Raw genomic sequence first — 22971 nt, 5'->3', positions numbered from 1 at the left:
GCAAATATGGTCCTGGGGGTCGCTGGCACAGGGGGGCGACAACGGTAGTGCTTTGAGGCCTGAGTCTGGATGTGGAATGAAGGTCACAGTCCTCTCAGCTCAGTCGGCGATGAGGGGCGTGTTGCACATGGGGCACACCGGCTTTCGGTTCCCCTCTGCGGAGGACAGGAACCACCGATCCACGCACTCCAAGTGGAACTGGGAGGGAGGGTTGAGAGGGGCAGGGGTTAGGGGCTGGAAGGGTTGAAGGCAAACTGGCCTGGATGACATCCAGCATAGCAGGAGCCGTTGGTGAGTCGCTGAGAGGCCTGCCTTGCCAATGCAGCAATAAGAGTAGGTGCAGGGTGCCACTGTCCAAGCTGGCAAGACCCCCTCTACTTGCTGCCACCTCCCCCTTCCACCCCTCCAGAGAATCGATGCCACACAGCCAACTCCCAGGGACAAACTGCCACCCGCCCACCTTGTGCTGGCAGCGCGGCAGCGCTCGCAGGACGTCCCCCGGCACGTAGTCGTCGCAGCAGATGGAGCACTGCTGGGAGGAGGTGTCCGCGCGGTCCAGCAGGGCAGCCACCAGGGCCGCCTTCTCCTGTGCCCCTGGCCCGGGGTCTATCCGCGCGCGGCGCAGCAGGGCCTTGAGCTCCCCCGCCGGCAGGCGCGCCAGCTGCTCGGCCGAGTGGAAGACCTCGGTGGGCAGCCCCAGCACGGCGCGGCTCACCGCGGCAAAGTGGTCGGGGTCTGTGCGCGGCACGGGCGCGGCGGCACGCTCCGCGGCGTGGCCCGCCGCCGGCCCGCCCCTCGCGCGCAGCACGGCGGAGCGGAAGACGCCGCCGTCGCGCGCGCCGCGGGTCAGGGCCTCGCGTAGGCCCGCGCCGCGGCGCAGGTGGGGCCAGCCGCTGGCCAGCGCCGACATGAGCTGGAAACCCGCAATCATGGCCTCCCAGCCACACGGCGCTGCCCAGCAGGCCCAGTGCGGAGGGGTCCCGCAGTGTGGTGGGGATGAACTGGGGGGTGGGGGGAGGGAAGGGAGCCTGGGTTGTTCACCAGTAATGATGAGGAGCAGCATCCGGAGCGGTGGGCCCATCCGCGACGAGTTAGATGACCAGGAGGGTGGTGCACTTGCCGGTAGGCAGTTGCCAGCAGGACTCAGGACATTGCCATCAGATACTGGGATGAAGAGTATGAATCTGTCTGCCCACCAAATATAGTGGCAGGGTGCAAACGCGCGCCATCTCGCCTCTGCCTAGGGCTCGCACGTCGGAAAACCCTCGACCCACCACCAGCACGCCCGTCCTCGCGGAACTCACAATGCTGGCAAGCATGGCTGGGACCTCTCCGATCAGAACTCCCGCGAGGAGCAGGCCGATGGTCCAGCCCCAGCTCATGCCGTTGCCAAGGGAGAGGATCAGCATCGCGACACCGTGCGAGGACCGCACTTTCAACCTGGATGACTCCTTTGCCTCGTAGCCATGTTTGGCAGGGAACAACTGGCGTAGGAAGTGTTGTTAGTTATAATCGCCCTACCCTTGCAGGTGATCGGGGCTTCTTAAAGCGGGGAAGGTGCCACGCAGGGGCATGTCGGGAGGGGGTTGTCGGCACTCCACAGGTCGCGCCCGCGCCCTCGACGGAGATGTTGTGAAAGCTGGATCTTGACGACGATCCCCAAACTCGCCGTGATCTGGTCGAAAGATTACTGAGTAGGCATTGAATCGACACTTTGTGGTCATCGTGCTGGATCCCGCTGATCTCGGATCCGAGAACAGGGGCCTGCTCCCTTGAGTTTTCGGTCTGGCTGTGGCACCCCTTTGCAAGGCCCAATCCTCCGTCGGAGGATACCCAATCGAGTCTTCTTGGCCCAGTCATATCTCCCAGATCCACTGTATTGATTCACGGCTATGCCCAGTGCTGTCCGGGTGATGTCCCAGCCTGCCCGGCGGTAGGAAGATCACTTCCCCATGAGTGCCGTGGACACCCTGCTGCAGCGGCTGCGGGGGCGGGCCACGGGGCCCCAACCTTGTGCCGATGCCGGACCGCGCTTCCTGGTCACCAAGCAGTCCTGGCGGGGCCAGTACCACCGGGTGCTGTGCATCACGCCCGCGGCGCTCATCACACACTACCCCGAGACGGGGGACACCACGAACGTGTGGAGCCTGGCGGGGGATGCGGATATCGTGGGCCTGGAAGTGGGGCCCGACTCCCCCGAGGGCGGCCTCTTCACCCTGCGCATGGCGCCCCGAAAGGTGCGGCGCTGCTGGAGGTGGCTGGGGGCTGGTCCATGAATGCGAATGCGCCGTGCAATCCATGGCCGGGGTGGTAGCGCAGCCCTCCGTCCTTGGACGCCTATGAGCAGAGCAGCATGTCCTTGCTGCGTTGCGCACCCCTCCGTTTCTCCGGCCTGGGGTTGCACGGCAATCTGGCCTTGGCTCGGAGCAGTCCACCGCCCACCCACCCACAGTCGCCACACCGCCACACCCACGCATCCCCACCCGCAGGGAAAGGACGTGAAGCTGGCGTGCAGAGCGCGCACCGCGCTGCTGACCGTGCTGTACCAGAGCCTGGCGACCCTGCAAGTCCCCATCCCACCGGCCCTGCTCAGGTGTGCTTGGATGGCTGGGTGCGATGGAATCTGATGCTGAAATACATGGGATGCCGCCGCCCAGGTTGGCCAGTCCCCCCCTCCCTGACTCAATCCATGCTCCTCCTGCACCCCTCCCCCTTCCCAGCCCCCCCACCCTGTACCCCACGTGGAAGCTGCGGCGCGGGGTCTGGGTCCCCGCCACGCTGCGAATCTCCAGCTGGTGCGTGGAGCGGCTTGACCCCGCCACGGGGTCCGTGCGCTGGCGCCTGGAGTACGCCAACGCGGCGACGCCGGCGGTGCACCTGCTGGAGGCCGACCCGAGCGACCCCCCCGGCGCCTCCTGCCTGGCCCTCTTTGGGCGCGCCGGGCGGTCGCCGCGCGTGCACGCGCTGCGGGACCGCGCCGGCGCGTTGCGTGCGCTGCGCGGCGCGGCCCAGCGCGGCATGGGCCTGGTGCTCGCCGTGGACGCCTCCGCCGCCGCCAGCGGCCCGGCCCTGCTCGCCGCCGTGGCGGCCTCGGGGCGGGAGCGCGGCGCGGCGGAGGGGCCCCTGGCGCAGTGGGACGTGCTCAGCGTGCACGACGTGGCGGCGGCGGCCGCCGCCGGCGGCGCCGGGTCCCCGACCGGCGCGCCGGCCGGCTCCGGCCCGCCGCGAGGCGTCACGCGCCGCGCGCTGGTGCTGACGCGCGAGGCGCTACTGGAGCGGCGCGCGGGCGATTACGAGCTGGCGGGGTGGCGCCCGCTGGCGCGCCTGGCGGCGGCGGTACGCTACGCCGACGACCCGCAGTGGCTGGGCCTGGAGTGGGGCGACGGCGCACCGGCCTGCGCCTACGTGACCCCGGCGCGCGACGCGCTGCTGGCGGCCATCGTGGACGTGGCCTCCCGCGCGGCGGGGCGCCCCATCCCAGTCCTGGCGCGTCCCACCGCGCCCGGGGACGCGCTGGTGGCGGCGCGCGGGCAGGCGGCACGAGTCCCGGCCCTGCGCCCCAACGCTGAGGTGGAGCGCATCGTCCTCGGCCAGCTGACGGCGGGAGGGAGCAGAGAGGGGGGGTGCTTTTGGGGGCAAGAAGGTGGGAGTATGTTCAGAGATCGCCCAACCGGGTGGTACGGGGAGCAGGAGCATGAGTGTACGCAAGCGCACCGAGTTCAGAGCTCTCATCCCCCCGCTCCCACTTCCCCCTTGCCTCTCGCAGCTGCGAGGCAGTTTGCGGCCTGTGGGGCGCTGTCCTCCTCGTCCGCCACCCTGGCCCTGGCGGGGCTGTCCAGCCAGGCAGGCCTGACCGGGCGCGGGGTTGAGGCCGGTGGGGGCGGCGCTGGAGTGGGCCTGAAGAACTCGGGTGCGGGGCGTGGAGGGTGCAAGTTGTTTCGGAAGTCGGGGTGCTGGCGGGGGAGTGTGAGGAGGGCGGGAAGGTTCCCCCAGCCACGACATCATCACGTGCAGTGGGTTCTTAAGACGGCCCGGGGATGAGGCTCTGCCCGTGGGCATGGCCTTTGGTCCTCCTGCATGGCTACCACGCCCCCTCCCACCCAACAGCACCCCATGCAACCCCTCACGTCTGTGCAGGGACGATGACGCCGAGGCAGGACGCCGCGGCCGCGGCCGTGCGCCGCGCGTTTGCGCGGCAAGGTCCCGGTGCGCCGGGCGGGGGGCAGGGCGCCCAGGACCCCGAGGCCGTCATCGCGGCCTTCCAGCAGCGCGTGCGGGAGCTCAACGCCTGCGTCCCGGCCAGCGGCGTGCATGCAGGTGGGGGGAGTGGGGTCGCGAGAAAGAGGGAACGGGCGGTCGGAAGGACGTGGGTGATGACCACTTGTGGGCTCTTTTCGCGTTTGGGTCTGTGAACGCTGCTGCGGGGGAGGCCAATCTCCCGTATCTCCTTGACTGACTGGTGTACGACCTGGAGTCTGGCTGGGGTGGGCCCCGTTCCCGCCCAGGCCCCACTTCAAGGCCCTTGTCCTGTTCCTTGCTTCCGCCGCTCCCTAGGACCCCAAACCGCACTTTCCCCTTTCCCCCCCACCCCCCACACGCAAACACATTGCCAGGCTCCAAGGCGGACGATGCGGTGGTGGCGGCGCTGGTGGCGCACCTGCCACGTCAGCAGGCCGCCCCCGTCCCGTTGGGCCTGGACGAGGCCACGCTGGCCATTGAGGCGCTGCAGTGCCTGGACCGCCTGGCCTCCAACCTGGTGGTGGGGGCGCAGGTGGTCGGCGCGGCAGGTGAGGGGTTTGAAGTGGAGTTTTGGGCGGGGGGGGGGGGGGGGTCCGGTGGATGGTGCACCAGGGGCCCGGGCCTTACTGCAACCTTTGCTGTCAACCGCAGGCATCAGGGGACGCTGTGATTCGGGACCTCAAATTCATGGTTCTCACGTTCACAACCCATCATCCCCCCTAAAATACAATCAAGTAGGTGGCGCCAGCCGCCTCTTCGCCTGCATGCTGGCGGGCAACGCGCACCTGGCTTACGAGGCGTGCGGATCAACCTCCGCCGCCGCCTCGGCGCCCCCGCCGCGGCGCGCAGCGGGCTACCCGCCTGGCAAGCCGGCGGGTGCGCGGCTTCCCTGGTCGGGCCCGGACCCCTGCCTGACGGCCTCCTGGGCGCGGCGGGGTCCGGGCCTGACGACCCGCCGCTCGGCGCGGAGGACAGCGGCGAGGAGGTGGCGGCCGCGCGCGCGGCCAAGGCTGTGGTCTTCATCTCCGACTCGCGCTGCGACGCGCTGGTTGCCCCGCTGGCGGCGGGCGAGGCTGCCTCGCCCCTCCTCGTCCTGGGCCTGGTGGAGGCGGTGGCCGCCGTGGTTTGCGAGCCCGGGTCGCGCTCCACCGAGCAGGCCACGCTGACCGCCATGCTCCAGGCAGGGTGCTGTTTGTGTTTCAGGTTCTATTTTGGGGGGGGGGTGGTGGGAGTGAATGGGGGGCCTCGTCCCGGGATGAGGGAGCGGAGCTGATAGAGAGCGGGAAGAAACATGTGCAGGGGAGGCGAAGGCGGCTGGGCTGCAGGGAAACGGGAAGTGGGATGTGCCAGGCGTGGCAACCCCCTCTCTCTCACAAGATGCACGGAACCCTTGCGACTGCCCGTCTCGCATGAGGTGACCTCGGCCGCCCCGATGTCATGCCAACCACCCCAGAGCCACGTGCCCCCCCCATCCCCTTGCACACCGCTCGCAGTCGCTGGCGTCGCTGGGGCGCCCCCTGTTCTGCCTGTTTGGGCACGCCGCGCCTCGCGTCGCCGAAGCGGCCGCGCTGACCCAGCGCGCCGTGGCCGAGGGCGGGGCGGGCGCGGCCGCGCCCATGCGCGCCGCCGCGCTCTCCGACGGCGCGCTGCTGCACCACATGCTGGGCGCGCTGGGCCCGGCCCGCGCCTCGCGCACTCGCCTGTCCCGCGAGCTGGTGGCCCTGTGGTGCGACGAGTACGCGCCGGCGCTGGGCCTGCTGCGCCGCGCTTTCCCGCCAGGCCTGGTGCGCTACCTGAACCAGCGGCGGGCGGGGGCCCAGGCCAGGGTCGGCGCGAGGGGGGGGGCCCGGGTCCGGGGCTGGCCGAGACGTCGATGGCGGCGGTTTGAGGGGGGCCGGTGGCACTGCAGCTGGCCGCGGCGTCGGTGGCGGCGCCAGTGCTGCGGATGGACAGGCCTCTGCACAGATTGCGACGCGGCCGGGGGGCGGGGAGCAAGGGGTCCCGGCGGCCGCCGGCGGGGAACGGGCGCAGACCAGGCCGCCCGCCGATCAGGGTGGCGCCCGGTCCGCCGGCCTCACGCCAGGGTCGCCAGCAGGCACAGGCACCCAAGCTCAAGCTGTGCCAGCCCAGGAAAGCGCGGCCGGCGCCCGTGTCCCAGGGGCACAGGCGGCCGCAGCGCGGCCGGAGGTCCAGCCGCCGCAACCCACGAGCACCACGCCGCCGGAGTACCCGTCGCCGCCCTCGCGCCGCGCCCTGGCGTCGCAGCTCAAGCAGCGTCCTGGTGAGAGAGGGTCCTGGTCCAGGATCATGATTGCGCACGTCACGAGGGCAGGGACGTACTCGGATGTGCTGCTGCGCAGGAGGGCTGTCGTGGGTGCTGGAACTGGTCATTTCGATGCATGCTGGCGAGCGCATCGGCACCGACCAATGCCTCGGGGAGTACCAGTTGGTGGTGCGATGGAATTGAGTGCAGGCGACGTGAGCGCCATGCACCCCTGCACATTCATGCTGGCCGGCTTTTACCTTGGTCAGATGATCCAGGCCCCGCATGCCTCTCCCCATGCAGGCACCCTGCGTGGAAACTGGGAGGCCTTCTGGTTGAACGTGGACAGGGACCACGCCCATGCCGGGCTGATCTGGAACGCCGCCACGCGCACAGAGCTGAGGGAGGCCCTTCAGGTGCTGGTGGGGTCTTGAGGAACCCCAGCGGGGAAGGGGTGGTCGGAATTCATGGTTGAGCGTGGAAGCGGAGTGTATGTATTCCCAAGTGGCATCTTTGATGAGAAATGCGGCCCCTGCCGAGTTCCCAGGGAACCGTGTACCTTCGCCCTGTACCGCTCCACGACATGCATCCATCTCTTACAGCCCTGGAACCTGCACTGCTCACCCAACACACCCGATCTTTTCTCAATTTCAAAGGCCGAGGTTTCTGTGCTCAAGCTGGGCAAGGCCCGGGCTGGGAACCGGGGGATCAGCTGGAACCACGAGGAGTTCCGTGCGCGCCTGCCCTCGCTGCAGCGCCAGCTCAGCATTGGCGGCGTGTACGTCCGCCTCCTCCTGGACGGCGCCGACTCGGGTGCGCCTCGTTCTGTCTCTTGAGGGGAAACCCAGAGCTTTGGCCGGCTCCCAGCTTTGCCGCGCTCAAGACATGCCCCTGTCCATTCGGCACGCATTGAGCCTGCCCACACAGATCCAGCTCACCCCCCACCCCTACACTGGCAGGCGCCGTCGAGAAACTGGCTGCACCCCGGGACTTCTTCCTGGCTGCCTACCACCACTTCCTGTGCCTGGGAGATGCCGATGTGAGCGGGGAGAGAGGGGATTGGGTGTCAGGTCCTACACGACAGACTACTTCCGTGTACCCTTGGCCCAGTGCAGTGCGCAAATCACGTGCAGAGATCACCCGCTTCCCTCTGAACGAACCCAGGAGACATCCTTTCGCCCCTCAAAAAGCGACCACCTCCCTCCTGCCTTCCTCGTGCAGGACGCCGGGGCGCTTGCTGACGCGGCGGGCGCCGCCACCGCGCTGCCGCCCGCGCTGGAACAGCGCATCGTCTGCGTGCGGGCCATGGCCGCCGCCTATGCCGTGCATGCCGGCGCGGTCGGCCCCTTTGACGGCGTGGAGCATGTGGCCCGTGCCGCGGACGCCACCGCCTCCAAGGCCCTGCGCGCCGCCTGCCTGGCCTTCCTGGCCACGCTGGTCGCGCCGGCGGCGGGCGTGGGCGAGGACGGCACAGGCGCCGCACGCCAGGCGGCCACCGCCAACGCCGACGCGCTGCTGAGGGCAGGCGGGGTGGGCCTACTGGTCGACGCCCTCGTCGGTGCGGGGCGGGGTTGGATGGGGTCCAATCGAGGGTTTGCTTGGTTGGTGGGGCCTGCGTCGCAGGGGTGGGGAGGCACGGCATGAACATGACCCGCTGAGCATCGGGTGATCTGGAGCTGAAGGTGATGCTGGCTTCCTTTGGGTCAGGTTGGCAGCCCTTACCAGCAACCTGGAATCCTCCTCCCCTGCACAGCCGGGCATGAGGACGGCGGCGGCGGCGGCGGGGTGGCAGCCCTGCACGGCAACCTCATCGCGTCCACCTCGGCGACGCAACCGCTGCGCTTGTGGAGGGTGCACCTGCCTGATGGCCCGGAGAGGTGAGATTGTTTGGGGAGAGTGCCAGTGCTGTTTTGCGGCAGGAAGAGCCAACTCTAAGAAAACCCCTGGACCTGAGCACCCGCGCCGCGCCTCCTGCCTGGGGAATGCTGGAGGGACGTTGACCTCGAAGATCCATGAGCCTCACCAATTCTGCGGCCACGAGGTCTCTCTTCACAAGCCCTCAGCCCTCTTCTCCCCTACTCCATCCCAACACCACCAGGGCCTGCACCCGGCAGGAGCTCCGCCAGGCCTTTGCGCGGGGCGAGGTGATACTGGACACCCTGCTCTCCTGTCCCGACTGGCGCTCCCCAACAAGTCTAGGCTCCGTGCGCGAGCTGCGCTGGGCCCTGGGATCCAACGCGGGCGGCCCGCCGCCCGCGGCGGCGATCGCGGCGGCCGCGCTGAGCACGCTGGGCGCGCTGAGCGCGCTGCGGCCTGCGCTGGATGCCGCGGGCGAGCGCGTGGTTCCCGCGCCCGCCGCGCTGCGCGCGCTGGGCTCTGGCGAGACGCTGCCGCACCTGGCGCAGGCCCTGCTGACCAACGACCCGGCCCTGGTGTCGGGCGCGTGCACGCTCATGCTGCGCACGCTGTGTCATGACGAGGCGGCGCTGGGCCAGCTGTACCGCACGGGGGCCTTCTTCTTCGCCCTTGCCTACTGCGGCAGCAACCAGCTGGAGGCCGCCCACCTGCTCAAGGTGGGTGGGCAGGGGGGGAGTTGGGGTGGAGTATCCTTCGATGAGTGAAAGTGCTGTATGCAGGCAGGAAGTGAGTTTTGTCTATTCATTCAGTTCTCCTTTCACCTGAGAATGCCTGTGGTGCTCTGGCAGCCCCTCAGGCATCTCCATCGTCCCTGATGCCCTGCAACTCATAGAACCCTTTTCTCCTGTTTCAACACACACACTTGCAGCTGGCCCATCTGGCCCAGCACAGCAAGGGCGTGGGCTTCGGCGGCCCCGTCCAGTCCCTGGCGCAGCGCAGCTTCCTGGGCGGCTTGATCCCGGGTAGGAGCTGGTTGTGAATGGCCCAGCAATGAACTTGCTCTCTCCACCCCGGGCTTCCAGATTGTGTCATAAAAGAAACTACTGCCCCACCCCTCCACCACTCACCCGTCCCACTCACAGACTCCCTGATCTACTGCCTTGAGGAACGGGGCCCCGAGGCCTTTGCGGCCGCGCTGGTCGAGGACAACGACACGCCGGAACTGATCTGGACGCACGCCATGCGCCTGCAGCGCCTGGTCCCACAGGCGAGGGGAAAGGCGATGGATCAGAGAGTGCGTGGCGCTGTGCAGCGGCATGCCAGAGTTGGCTGCCGCATTCTGCTGAATTGCCTCATGCTGTCCTTCCCACACCCAGATGCTGCGTCACCTGGGGGACTTCCCCGCCCGGCTGCGGGAGCATGGGCATTCGCTGTACGAGTACACCCCCTGCCCGCCCGTGGGCTACCCAGAGATCGAGGTGGGTGGTTTGTTTTATTGGGGTGGGGTTTCAGGCGTTGGTGGGGATGCTGATGATGTCTTTCCCTTTCCTATGTGATTTATTGGCTGAAAGCCATGCCCAGGTCAGCACCCAACGCCTGCATGTAAGAGCCCATACGCTGACAGGTGCCCTGCCCTATCCCCATCCCTCGACCTGCTCGACCAAATTCGCAGGGGGAGCTGTGGTGCCACAGGTACTATCTGCGCCACCTGGTCGATGAGGTCAGGTTCCCTGACTGGCAGATCACGGATGCCGTGCCGTTCCTTCAGGTGCACATAGGTTTTATGACTGTAGAGGGGGGAAGAGGGTGGGGAGGTGGGCCTGCAGGGGGGTGAAGTGCATGCGAAAAGGATGGCTTGAGATGGTGGGCTCGACGCGAGAAGTCAGGGGTGCTGGGACGGCTGTGAACAAGACTGGTAGCCTCCTACTGGCGTCTGGCATATTGTTGCAGGCAACACACCCTTGTCAGTGACGCTGTGCAGTGGTCCGCACAGTAATTTGCCTTCTTTTTTAATTGATGCCCTGCATCAGTGCCCCATCGCTGATGACACTGGCCGAGTGCCCACACATCTTACCGCCCCACCAACAATGTCACACCACCCACATCATCAACCTTTCCTCCCAGTCCCTGCTGGATGCCTGGCGCGTGGAGCTGGCCCGGCAGCCGCTCAGCATGACGGAGTCGGATGCTTGCGCCGTGCTGCAGGTGCAGCCCGACGGTACCGGGCACGTGCCCGAGGACTCGCTCAAGGCCGCCTACCGCCGGTGCACTGGGGTCGAGGTTGAGGGGGCTGTCTTGGGTTCTGTGAGCTGACTGCGAGGCCTTGAGTGGTGATTTACTCTTTGGATCAGCCCTTACTGATGCTGGCAGCCTTCCAGGGGACGGTGGCAACCCCTGGTGTGGTTTGTCCTGTATTGAGGAGCTCAACTGGCATATGTCTCCATGTTTCTGAGACTTTCCGTCCTTCCCAGCGCTCTGGCCCGCCTCAAACACACACGCCCCCTGCCCCAAGTCACCCCGCCACCGGATCTCTGCCTCGCTATCCTAGAAAACCCCTTCCCCAACCCCCACCACACACACACACACTTCACCAGGCTGGCGCGAGCCTTCCACCCCGACAAGAACCCAGATGGTCGTGACCGCTTTGAGGCCGTGCAGCGGGCCTACGCGCGGCTGCAGGCCGGCGCGGCGGGCGGCCAGGGCCCCCAGCCCTGGCGCCTGCTCCTGCTCATCCAGGCGCAGTGCCTGGTGTTCCGACGCTGCACTGCGGAGCTAGCGCCCTACAAGTACGCGGGCTACGCGCTGCTGCTGCGGGCCTTGACACCGCCCGACCCCGGGGCCGATGCCTCTGAGGCCCAGCAGCTGCTGGGCGGCGAGGCGCTGCCCCTGGTCCGCGCCGCGGCCGAGCTGGCGTGGCTGACCTGCGCCGCCTCGGGCCCAAACGCGGAGGAGCTGTGTCGCAGCGGCGGCCTGGAGGCGCTGGGCGCGCTGTTTGAGCGCTGCGTGGCCGTGACACACGCCGACGCGTCGCCCGTGCGCCCGGAGGTGGCTATCCTGACGCATTGCCTCCACGCCTTTGCGGCCATGGCGTGCCACCCCGCGCCGCGCTCGGCCATGGAGCGCCGCCCCGGCCTTGCCCGCGACGTGGTGCGCTGCGCCGGGCTGGAGAGGGCGCACGACGCCGTGGACGCCGCGCTGCGCTGCGCCGTCCACATGGCCGCCTCCCCGGCCCTGCAGGCGGCCCTGCTGCGCGCCGGCGCGCTGGGCCGCGTCACGCCGCTCATCCTGCGCTACGACGCTACGGTGCCCGGCGCCGACGGCCCGGCGGCCGAGGTGGTGCCGGGGATGTCGCCCGGGGACGGGTACCGGCCGGGGGCCCCCTCGTGGCGGATGAGGCCGTGAACCATGGATTCAAATCGAGCGGGTCGGATGGGCCCGGCGCCCCAGCAAGAGACCCGGGCACCGCGGAGTCGGCGCGGCTGAACGCCAGCGCCATGCTCGCCGTGCGCACCCTGGCCGGCCTGGCAGGCTGGGCGGGCCCCCCCGGCCCCGAGGCCCCCGCCAGCGCCGCAGCGCGCGCGGCACTGGCGGGCCTGCTCACCCCCACGCTGGCGGCGCGGGTGGCAGAGGCGGACCCTCGACCCCTTCTCCGGGACCTGGCCGCCGGCGTGTGCACGCCCGAGGCGGTGTGGAGCGCCGAGATGCGCGCCGAGCTGGAGACGGCGCTGGAAGGCATGCGCGCCGGCGAGGGGGGCGGGGATGCCTTCGACCCCGGCGGCGCGCCCGACGACCCAGGCGCCAGCCTGGGGCCGCAGGTCGCGGCCGCCGCGGGGCACACCTACGCTGCGCTGGACCGCCAGCTGCTGGTGGCGGGGGTGTTTGTGCGCGTGTACGTCGCGGCGCCGGGGTCGCGCGTCTCCGACCCCGCCGCCCTCTGCCGTGGCCTGGTCACGCACCTGGCGCGCGCCGACCTGGGTCAAATGGCAGAGGACGCGCTGCTGTGCCTGCGTGCGCTGCGCCAGCTGCTGGAAGGCGCGGCGCGCCTGCTGGGCGTGCTGTCCACGCGCGCCGCGGTGGAGCCGCTCCTGCGCTGCCTGGCGTTTGGGGTGGACGCCGGGGTCGAAGGGGAGGGGCATGCCAGGGGGAGCCCCGGGCGCGAGCATCGGCGCGCCCTCCGGCGTAGCGGGGCCCCCTGGACCCGCCCCTCACCCCTCCCTGCCCGACCCACCAGCCGCCGCCGCCCTGGCGGAGGCGGCACTGGGCGTGCTGGCCACGCTGGCCTCGCACGCGGGCTGCGTGGACGCGCTGGCCTCGGACCGAGCGACGCAGCTGGCGCTGTGGGCCGCGGCCGCGCCGCCCACGCCGGCCTGCCGAGACACCGCGCTGCGCGTGCTGGGCGCACTGGCCAGCGCGCCCGTCGCGGCGTGGGCGGCCGCCACGCGCGGCGGCGCCCTCTTCCTGCTCTCCATCGTCCTGGATGGCGGCGCGGAGGCGGGCAAACGCCGCAGCGCCGCCGCGCTGCTGGCCGCGTTCTCCACTCAGCCCACGCACGGCGCTCGAGTGCGGCTGCTGCTGGGCCGCCTGCTCCCTCAGGCCATCCTCGCCAGCCTGCTGGTGGGTATGACCAAGCCCCGGCCGGCACCTGACCCGCCCATCACTCGTTCCTCCCTGTCATGCGCGGTGCTCGAGTCCCCTCGGCAGAGGGTGATCCTTACAGCCTCCATCCCCCCAGGCTCACCGCCGTAAACCCCCATCCATCTCCTCAGGGTGACCCCGCCGAGCAGGCCCTGGCGACGCTGGAGTCCAGCTGCGAGACCCCCGCCTGCATCTGGAACCCGGCCATGCTGGCGAGCGCGAGGAGCGAGGTGGGGCACCTGGTCCGCGCTGCGCGGCGTGCGCAGGCGTTGACGGGGACGCTCGACTGGGCGCCCGAGGAGGGCTATGCCGTCGGCTACCCCGGGTTGGAGGATGAGGTGTTTATCGGCGGTGTCTACGTGCGCCTGTACCTCAAGGATCCGCAGTACCCGCTCAGGTGCGTGCGGCGCTGGGTGGGTGGTGCTGCGGAAGTGGATGTGCAGTGTGTGAAGGGGGTGCACCGGCCGGAATGCAGGGCAACCAGCGCGCGACCCGCTCGCGAGGTGCAGTCGCGGGGACATCCGTCTTCCAATCGAAGTCTCCCTGTTGATGCCAGACGTGTATGTTTGACTGTGGGGCCATCGTGGAGACCTGCCTGCAACATTCCTTGGCTGATTCGCCCCTCCATGCCCCTCGCCACACACACCGAGGACTCCTTCGTGCTACATTCCCCCTCTCAACCCCTGTAGGTCGCCCAAGGACTTCCTCCAGGCGCTGCTGGACCAGATGCTCGCGGCGGCGACGCGCGCCCCCGCGCAGGGCGCCTGCGCGGCCAACGCACTGGCCTCCGGCCCCGGGGCCCCAGGCGCCGCGCCTGCACCCACACCTGGTGCTGGGGCCCTCCGCCCCGCAACCGACCCCGCCGACCTGACCCTGCTGCTGGGCGCCGCGGCCTGCGCGGCGCTGGACGTCTACCCCCACCTGGGCGACGGCCTGGTGCAGCAGGGCGCCGTGGACAAACTGGCGCGCGCCCTGGACGCGCGTACGCCCGCCCTGGGCGCCCGGCCCGACCTCTTTGCGTTCGACCCCGTGAGAGGCGCGGACGCCGTCTCCGGCGCCATCCTCCGCCTCCTCCACAGGGTGAGTGGGGTGGGCGGGGGTGCCTGGTCGCCGTGCCCCTTTGAATCCCACCGAAAGGCCTGGCGGGGTTTGGCAGCACCAAGCCGAGGATGCACAGCAGCAGCGGGTCCTCTTGCGTGGGTGGCACGGTGCCACGTGGTGCAGGCCTCAGGGTCCAGGGTCCACCACCCCGCCCAGGACTTTCCCCAAGCAACCCTCATCGATGCACCGAATACTTCCGCCTTCCCACGCAGCTGGTCGCGGGCACGGCCGGGGCGGAGGCCCTGGCGCGGACCCCGGTCCCGGCCTTGCCCCTCCTGCTGAGCGCGCTAGGCGGCGGGGTGGAGGGCCAGGTCCTGGCTCTCGAGACCCTGCTGCGCGCGCTGAGCCCCTCCTCGCGCTCCCGCGACTCCCTGGTGGGGGCAGCCCTGGCACGCGATCTGCCCCAGACCCTGCTGGCACGCCTGGGGGAGGCACCCCAGCCCGCAGACCAGGTAGAGGAGAGAGGGGGGGAGGAATTGTGGGAGTGCAGCTTTACAAGGAGCCTGAAGGACGACCGTCCGCCAGGAGACCTTTCAAGGGACTGACTCTGCGGGTCTGTGCCGACTTAGTTGTGTGACGGGCCACAGGCAACCGTACGCAGCCCCAAGATTCACGTCTCCCCTCCCCTACCCCCCCCCCCCCTTCCAACCCTCATGCCAGGACGCGCAAGTGGCTCGCGTGGTGATCATCGACGTCCTGCATGCCCTGGCGAGGCCGGGGCAGCATGAGGCGACAGTGGCGGCCGTGCTGGATGCATCCGGTACGTCGACATTGAATGATGGGCATGGGAAAAAGCCGGCTGTTGACAGTCCTGCTAATGCCCTGCACTGTGCCTATGCCAAGCCACCATGCTCCTCACGTGCCTCCAACTCTTTTCCTATCATCATTCCTAGCAGAGGTGTGGAGCATGTACGCGCACCAGCAGCACGACCTCTTCCTTCCCTCCAACACCAGCCGGCTGCTGCAGGGTGGCGGCGGCGCAGCGGCCTTGCTGCAGGGAGCCAGGACCTTTGCCCTGCCCGCACCATCCGCGACGCCGCCCGCCAACCGCGCAGGGATGCGGCGAGGAGGAGATGGCGAGGAGAGCGCTGGCGGCGTTCAGGCGATGCAATCGCCTGTCCAGCCTGGTGCAGGGGTGGAGGCAAGCGAAAACCCTCCGCAAGTCCATTCTGGATTCAGCGACGCTGCACACACTACAACGAAGGAGAGTCCAGAACGAGCTCAAGACTCTGCGCCGAGTACCAGCGATCCTGTGCCGTCACTGAGCGTCTCTGCCCCTCCATTTGGCGTGCCTGCGACCACAGGTGCTGCTGAGCCTGGCGTCCACGGAACACGATTGGCAGCCAGTGATGATGCATCTGCGGCCAAGCAGGTCGACTCGGCCACAAGTAAAGACAGCGCTGCTGGACATCTGCAGGAGCAGCAGAAAGCATCCCCGCAAGAGGCAGAGGCCAGCCAGGAGGAAGCAGCGGGTCCTGAGCAGCCGGCCGGCAAACAGGCTCCTTCGCCAGTTGCACCCTGGAGCAGAGACATGGAGCCATTGCCAGCGAGCCTATCACCCACCGAGGGACCCCAGGTGGCAGCAGAAGAAGTCCTTCAGACGACCACAACACCCGCAGCAAGGCCCTTGGTGGGGATCACAGAGGGAGGTCCTGCCGCCAGCCCCTCTCACCCAAAGGAACCTGCCGAGACCCCTCCAGGCGACCGCCCTGCTCCCTTGGCCATCAACCAGGAGCCCCAGGAGGCATCCCAAGGCATGGCGTCGCCCAGCACCCCAGTAGCTGCCGCACAGGTACAGGAGTCACCCACGGCCGACCTGAGCACACCTCTGCGCCGATCGCGCCTGACGAGCCACGACCGGAGTGAGAGTGGAGACATGTCAAGGGCATCCCTCAGGAGTGCTGGGGCGAGCCCTTTGGGATAGCGATGGTGCAATTTGAGCCGCTTTTGCAAATGCATCCCTCTTGCGACCTGGTCTTGCTGCATGCACCGACATGTAGACAGAGCAGCGACTGCTTCACAGGACTTTGCTGTGGGCTATGAGAGGGCATGGCCTGCCTGGCAACCAGAGATGGGTATGAGGTCGGCAGAAATCCCCATCAAGCAGTGAACTTTGTATGTTGCCATGCTTAGAGACCAAGGAAGGGATGCCATGCACGACCATCCAAAGCAGCATCCAGTGAGGCCTGCAGCTACTGCACGTCATTGTTCTGGGCATGAGATCACACCATACCTTCTGTCAAAATGATGTCAGTCAAAGGTTTCTTTCGAGTGCAGGAGCATGGACAAGGGGGGCATCGTGGGTGGTATTGCCCCCAGCTGCCAGTCGAAGGAGGCACAGCAGTAGGAGATCAGTGTCTGGTCAGCAGTGCTGCTGTTGCAGGGCTTCGTCCTCTGCGCCTTGGTTCAAAGCGCTCCGTCAGCAACTCTCATGCTCCAAACGCTCATCCATACACACACATGCCAGTTGCCTCTGCCTGGCAAATCATGTTAGACGGGGGGAATGCCATCCGGATCCTGCAGCCCCCTGAAGTCCAGCTGCAGAGCCAGGAGGTGCAGGGGGCTGTGCTGCCCCTGGGCATAGCACAGCCGCGCCAGGCGGGCCGAGGCGGCGTCCACGGCCTCTGCCTGGCTCCCCAGGTCGCCCCAGGCCTCGCCCAGCGTCGCCGCCCAAGCCTCAGAGCCGACACGCGACCGCTCCGCCCGGGCCAGCCAGCGGCGGACACGGGCCGCCAGCTCCATCGCTTCTCCAAGCGCGGCGTCCGCCGTGCCGCGCACGCCCGGCGCGGCCTCGAATCCCGCGATCCCGATGGCCACGTCCCGTGCCTGATTCCTCACCGCCTCCAGCAGCCGCTGCAGGTCGGTAAAGGCCTCGGGGGAGGCGCGGCGGAGGGGCAGGGAGGGGGAGGATGTCGAGGGGTAGGGCGAGGCCCGATGCGCTTTTTGGTCCAGGGCCGTCGTCGAGCAGTCTCGGTCTGGGGCGCCGTCCTCGGGGCCTGGGAGTTCATCGTCGCTCGCCTGCTCGGGTGATGGCCTCGAGCTGGTGTCCAGATTCCTGTTCAAACTTGGTTTGCAGGCGCGAGGAGACCCTCTGGGGGTGGTGTGCGTCAGCGCTCCTGTCGCCTCGTCTGCAGAGCGTGTGAGTTGACGCACGCGAGTCAGGTAGGAACTCATAGAAAGACCCGCCCGCCCCTGTCGCTCAGTCGCTGCATGCCAGCTTATACTGCAAGCCAGCAAGATTCCTCACCACCAACAGAACATCCACTGACCTACCTTCCATGTCGTGGCTGTGCAGGCGTGAGACGCTCACCGAGCCCAGTTCACTGGAACCTTCAGTCGCCAGCTTCCGCACCTCTTGGCGCAAGCTGGTGGCGAGGCGCGCCGCCGGGCCCCGCCACGCCGCGCCCTGACTGCGCTGGTGCAGGTAGTTCACCAGCGCGGCGCAGAGCAGGCCGGCGCGCTCCAGGCCCAAGCGCAGGCGGCGCAGGCAGGCGCGGCCGGGTTCGGAACCCGCCACCGCCCCGCGCCGCCCCAGCCGCGCGAGGTGCAGGCGCAGCGGGCGCAGCGCGTGCTGCACCCGCCTGACACGCAGGTGCACGTCGAAGGCCGCCGAGAAGGCGGCGCGCACCTCCTGTGGCGGCGTGAGGGGAGCGTGGGGTGGCGGGGCGGAGTCGCAGGGCGCTTGACTCTGCCAGATCAGTGCTGCTGGCCGCAAGGCGAGGCCGCCACACCTGCCGCCACCCAGTGCCCCTGAGAACAAGGCGACAGTCACCCGACCAACCAGCAAAAACTCATCCACCCTATCGCCTTCGAGCATCCAACCCCTCACCCTGCCCAGCACATGCAACGCAGTACCTCTGTGAGCACGGCGGAGAGGGGCCAGGTGACGGTGTAGTCGAGCACCAGGCCGCCCAGAGGTCCCAGGCAGTCTGGCGCCAGGAGCGGCGGCGAGTGCTGCGCCGCTTTCATTGCGGGCCGGCGAGCGCGCCGTGCCGGCGAGCCCAGATTGCCCGCGGCGACCTGCCCCGCCAGGCCGGCAGCAGCGGCGGGGTCGTGCCGCAAGCGCAGCCGCGTCGCGCGGGGGACGGCCGCCGCGCCGCTGGCCCGAAGCGAGTGCGCCAGGCAGGCGGCGAGGGACGAGGGCGTGAGCGGCTCCAGGGCCTCCAGTCTGTCGCTGAGGCCGGCGGCCAGCGCATCGGCCCAGTCCCCCGCGCCCATGAGGAAGAAAGAGCGAAGGGCCTCGATGTGGTCCAAGAGTCTCAGCTCGTCCAGGAAGTAACTGGGTGTGGTGTGTTGTTTTGGGAGGGGTGCTTGTGTTGGTCTGGCTGGTCGACAGGGGTTGTGCATGCTCAGGCATAAAGCGCGCAGCCTCTGCAATCCCAAGCCCTACCCTTCCTGGCCAACATTCCCCGCAAAACCCATGTCGAACAAGCGGCCCCTGTCAGACCCACAACCACCACGAACAGCGCACACCTGGTGCAGGTCCGGCTGACGGCCCGGTGCTGCGAAAGCACAGGGTCCACAATCCAGGCCTGGATGACAGCCTGCAGCGAGGGCAGGGGCGGCAGCGAACCCTTCGCATCCGCCGCACCGTCCAGCGCCTCGGCATTCAGCCTGGAAAGCGGGGCGCAGGCGTCCAGGACAGCGCAGGGGCTGCCCTCTCGCAGGCCGCACCGCCACGCGCCGACCTGCGGGCTGCTCTCCGCGCTGCTACTGCCGTTTGAAGGCGACGCGGCGGGTGGGTCCAGAGGCGGAGCCTTCCCTGACCCCGAGCCCACGGCGCCGAGCGCGTCGGCGGCCGCCCGCGCGCGCTCTGCGGCGTCGCGACGCTGACTCAGCGCGCGCTCCGCTGCCGCTGCCATGCTGGCCGCCGCCCTCGCGGCGCGCGTGTTGGGGGCGGACAGGTGCTCCCGCTGGCGACGCAGCGCCTCGGTCAGCCGCGCGCTCTCGGCGGCCGCGGTCGCCAGCCTGCAACGTCATGGGTGCATAGGGTGCATTGATGCAAGGGGTAATGTGTGCTGAGCGCACGGAAAAAACAGCTTAGAGATAGCACCCCAGAGCACCCACACTGCCTGCCAGCAACTTCCAATAAGAAAGCCAGGCCACCAACATCAACCACCCCCCACGCACTGCTTCGCGCGCATGGCGGCGGTGCGTCGCAGCGCGGCCGCAGCCACGGCACGCTCCTGCTCTGATCTACCACTCGCCAGGCGGGCCAGCCAGGCATCCACGGCCGCGGCTCTCCGCGCCTCGCCCGCCGCGTTGGCGCGGCGCAGGCGGTCCAGGTCGTGCAGGGTGAGGGGCGGCGAGGCTGTGGAGGGCAGGGACCCCTGCGCCAGGCAGTCGCGGTATCCCGCGCCCGGCCCGTTTGCTGGAGAGTACGCGTCGCCTGCCCCGGGAGCAGCCGCGAGGAGGTCGGCGAGCAGGCTTCCGGAGACCTCGCCTGGCAGGGAGGCCAGCAGGCGCAGCTGCAGGCCCCCCGCCAGCAAGGGCCCCCGGATGGAGGACAGGAAGGAGGGTGGGTCCCCTGGCAGGACATGCTCTGGTCCGGCCATCTCGCCGCTGGCTCTGTCATTCTCACCCATCGACAGCGCTGCCGCCGGGAGGGCGTCCTCGACCCACCCCTCCCTCTGCACCAACTCTGGGCGCCAGGGCAGGGCCTCGACAGACTGGCCCCCGGCGCTGGCCAGCTCCAGGTCGGGCGCGCCCAGCCCGTAGGCCCAGCCCAGGGCGTGCGCGGCATAGGGCTCGAGCGCGGCGAGGAAAACACGGCGCGCGTACCCCCCCGCGTCGTCTCGCGCGCCGCCCTGCGCGGCGGCGTGCAGGACTTCCAGCAGAGCGGCCTGGTCCGGCGCGTGCCGCGCCGCGGAGCACAGCGTGCACAGCAGGGACAGCGTGCGGCGCACGCCTCGCGTGCCTACCTCCACCTGCAGCAGGGACAGGGCGGGGTCGGCGCCGCGGCGCAGCGTGCCACTCGCATGGCCATCGGTCGCATTGCCGGCGCCCGCGCCGGGCCCGCCGCCCGCGCCCCTGGTCGCTCGCACGCGAGCCAGAGGCACGCGGCCGTGCCTCCGCCCCAGCTCCAGCAGGGAGTGGTCCAGTGCCCGCAGCTCGCACCGCACGGCGGCCAGGAAAGCGCGGCCCACGGGTCCTTGCGGCACGCTGGCCGAGCTCTTGTCGTCGTCGTGGGTGGGGTCGGCCGAGCCCTTGCCGCCGTCATGTACTGGGCCGCGCGTCTCGTCGTCGACGTCCTGCCCCTTGCAGTCCGTATGAATACCCCTGACAGAAAGCAGGGCCTCCACAGCGGCGCGATCTCGCGCGGCGACCTGCAGGTCCACCAGGACACTCAGGGCGGCAGGGAGGCGCGGTGCCGGCGCCTCGGCCCGCGCCTCGGCCAGGCCCTCCTCGAGCCCAGCCAGTGCTAGCGTGGAGCCTCGGAGCGCGGCCAGGCCCAGTGCCGCGGCCTCCGTGTCGCCCAGCGTCCACAGCGCGGCCTCGGGCAGGGGCGCCCAGCCGGCGTTGATGTCCGCGCCCGGCCCGTCTCGACCACTGCCAACGCGGCGTGGGCCAACGGCCCAGGCGCCGTCGGTGTCGGGCGCCAGCCCCTCTGTCCCCGGGTCAAACCCCGTCAGCGCCCCGGGCGCCGAGTCCAGGCCCAGCAGGCTCAGCGGCAGGCCCAGCGGGGGCGGGGAGGCGACGCTGGACGGCTGCGCCGCCAGGCGGCTGGGCAGGGTCAGCGCGCCGGGGCGCTGACCGCTCGTACCGCTCGTACTGCTCGTACTGCCGTCCAGCGCGGCCTGGCTCAGTGGATCCCACTGCGGCCGGTTACTCAGTCTGGCCGCCAGGCCGTGCACGCCCTCCTGCCCCTCGAAGGCCGCGTAGGGCAGGCGCAGTTCGGCGGGCAGCAGCAAGCTCGTCGGACCGGCGGCGGTGGTGAGCGCGTCGGGGTCCGGGGCCTGCGTCCACAGCCGCGCCGCCTCGGCCTCCACCAGCCGGCCGTGCCCGGCCCTGGCGGCATCGGTCTGGAAGCTGAGGCTTTGCCGGCGCACCGAGGGCGAGGAGCCCTGGCGCGTGGGGGAGAGGGCGGGGAAGGGTAGGTGGAGAGCACAGATGGAGGACCAACAGCCCCTCCTTGGGGGAAGGAAGATCCATGCGAGTCTGGGGAAGGGGCTGGTTACAACTGCATCGACACTACAGCTTTTCAGCTTGCAAGCTCCTCCCCAAGGAGCAGGAACGTGCTCCTGAGGTGTGAACCATTGAATGCCCAGGACTGCGAGGAGAGCAGCACTCTGCCACACCTGGAGGGAGAGCAGGAAGGCGAGGAGGGCAGGCTGCTCCTGCATGGGTATGGCTGGGGGCGCGCCGACTTCCCGCTGGATGCCGGTGCCCAGGACATGGACGACCTGGCACCTGCATTATGAAGGGGTGAATGTGATGCCTCCCTGGCTAGGCGTGATCCGCCAGGCGTGCATGGCTTCCAGCCCTTCAGGTACTGTGCTTTGACGAAATGAGCTCATGCCCCACGTTCACTCATGCAGCCACACGCTCACCCCGCCCCATGCCCTGACCCCACCTCTGCAGCTCAGCCCAAGTTGCCTGGAGCCTGCGTCCCAGCTCCTCGAACCCCTCGTCAGCGAGGCGATCCTGGCTGTCCCTGAGCCTCTCCTCGAGGTCCACGATTGGGACGGAGGGCGGGCCCTGCGGGAGGGGACAGGGACCCACCCCTCGGCACCGATCCAGCGACACTCAGGTGCCATCATACACGCCCTTCCACTCCGGACGATGCTTACCGCCCTCAGGCCCAGCAGCAGGCTGTGTGCCATCCTCCTCGCAGCGTTTCGTTGAGACTGGGTTGGAGACTCGTCAGGCACCATGCATCGCACGAGGTGGCTCAGCAGGCCGGGGTAGGCCAGGTCCGCCATGGCCCGGTTCCCCCCTCCGGCCTCGACGCGTCAGACGCCCTGGTCCCTGCTTTGACCCATGCAAGGGATGCAACTCGAGGTTCTATGTATCGGAGCTGTGATGCGGTTGCTCATTCAAGGACTCCTCGGAGGGAGCACGGGGCGTTCCTATGTCATACTCGGTCGCGCTCGGGAATATGCGTGCCAGCTCGCCATCTTTTGAAAGCGTGTTGCGCGGTCCGATGCACACCCCTTATAACCCCCCTCCCCCCCACCCCACCCCTGGATGTCGCCTGCTAACCCTAACCACTTCAACGGGCTGACTTACAAAAGGGATAGCATGCACTTCATCGCGGTGCTGCTCAAGTTCTCTGGCAGGGGTCGTGCAGTATATGTTGACTCATGGGGGTTCGTGGCCATGGGCAGGGGCAGTGCGCGTCCCACTCCGAAACATGGGGCGAGGCGCGGCCTACGCATGGCGTCATCACTGCTGGGGTCGAGGACATGGATGGCCGGGGGGTGGCGCAGAGGGCTGTGCATGCAAGGGGACCCCCCCCCCCCCCCCCCCCAGCCACATCGACCTCTCGACCTGCATTCCACAATCCCCCCCCCCTCCCCTTCACACACATACGCTCTTGATCACCTTGTGCCGGAGGAGCAGTGTGTGCATGCCTTTATAGTCCCACTCACGGTGGCTGCGTGCATGCAGCATGAGCGGCAGCAGGTCCGCCCCCGTGACCATGTCCACGATGGGGTCAAAGGACTCCTGCAGCACCTCCTGCGCGGCGCGCAGGGCCCAAGCGCTGGCTACGCGGCCGTCCTTCCCTCGCAGCACCTGCCAGCTGTGCTGCGGGTGCCCCGGGATGTCCACCACGCCCTCCTCCACCCGGGCGCGCAGGCGGGCATGGATGGCGCTGCACTCCCCGCTGCAAAACCACTCGCCTGCAAGGGGAGGAGGGGGGGGGTGGGAGGAGG

The 22971-nt window shown here is 69.0% G+C and overlaps 4 protein-coding genes across 4 annotated transcripts in view; 2 read left to right on the top strand and 2 right to left on the bottom strand.

Annotated features, from left to right (window-relative positions):
- Positions 1-99: 99 nt before the first annotated feature.
- F751_4290 (E3 ubiquitin-protein ligase RNF6) lies at positions 100-1409 on the bottom strand (the record flags this gene model as incomplete). The annotated part of the gene is made up of 4 exons (XM_011397200.1): positions 100-198; positions 461-661; positions 948-1001; positions 1197-1409. The coding sequence occupies 4 exons, from the start codon at positions 1407-1409 to the stop codon at positions 100-102; spliced, it is 567 nt and encodes a 188-aa protein (XP_011395502.1).
- A 543-nt stretch (positions 1410-1952) lies between these two features.
- Positions 1953-15360, top strand: F751_4289 (DnaJ-like protein subfamily C member 13; the record flags this gene model as incomplete). Its single annotated transcript, XM_011397199.1, has 31 exons — positions 1953-2237; positions 2490-2593; positions 2721-2871; positions 3265-3643; positions 3767-3910; positions 4201-4317; positions 4614-4787; positions 4978-5038; positions 5215-5424; positions 5693-6023; positions 6406-6520; positions 6806-6918; positions 7159-7315; positions 7462-7541; positions 7787-8060; positions 8256-8379; positions 8787-9075; positions 9288-9381; positions 9502-9653; positions 9736-9837; positions 10032-10127; positions 10484-10623; positions 10954-11011; positions 11096-11404; positions 12043-12538; positions 12591-12973; positions 13126-13407; positions 13940-14074; positions 14308-14547; positions 14756-14855; positions 15275-15360. 31 exons carry the CDS (start codon positions 1953-1955, stop codon positions 15358-15360), a joined length of 5781 nt encoding a protein of 1926 aa, XP_011395501.1.
- A 1225-nt stretch (positions 15361-16585) lies between these two features.
- The window catches only part of F751_4287 (putative protein phosphatase 2C 22), a gene marked incomplete at both ends in the record, with an annotated part of 8510 nt that continues 2124 nt past the window's right edge, over positions 16586-22971 (bottom strand). The window contains 11 exons of the mRNA XM_011397197.1: positions 16586-16966; positions 17529-17726; positions 17951-18374; positions 18569-18709; positions 18784-18808; positions 18924-19063; positions 19226-20022; positions 20140-21159; positions 21394-21505; positions 21669-21793; positions 22628-22922. Coding sequence (XP_011395499.1) covers positions 16586-16966; positions 17529-17726; positions 17951-18374; positions 18569-18709; positions 18784-18808; positions 18924-19063; positions 19226-20022; positions 20140-21159; positions 21394-21505; positions 21669-21793; positions 22628-22922 — 3658 coding nt within the window. The remainder of the gene's footprint in view (positions 16967-17528; positions 17727-17950; positions 18375-18568; positions 18710-18783; positions 18809-18923; positions 19064-19225; positions 20023-20139; positions 21160-21393; positions 21506-21668; positions 21794-22627; positions 22923-22971) is intronic.
- On the top strand, positions 19595-19813 carry F751_4288 (hypothetical protein; the record flags this gene model as incomplete). Its single annotated transcript, XM_011397198.1, has 1 exon — positions 19595-19813. The coding sequence occupies one exon, from the start codon at positions 19595-19597 to the stop codon at positions 19811-19813; it is 219 nt and encodes a 72-aa protein (XP_011395500.1).

This window comes from Auxenochlorella protothecoides (genome assembly GCF_000733215.1).
Source record: "Auxenochlorella protothecoides strain 0710 unplaced genomic scaffold scaffold5, whole genome shotgun sequence".
Lineage (NCBI taxonomy): Eukaryota > Viridiplantae > Chlorophyta > Trebouxiophyceae > Chlorellales > Chlorellaceae > Auxenochlorella > Auxenochlorella protothecoides.
The sequence above is the reverse complement of the archived record's forward strand: the minus strand, read 5'-3'. Positions and strand labels throughout refer to the sequence as shown.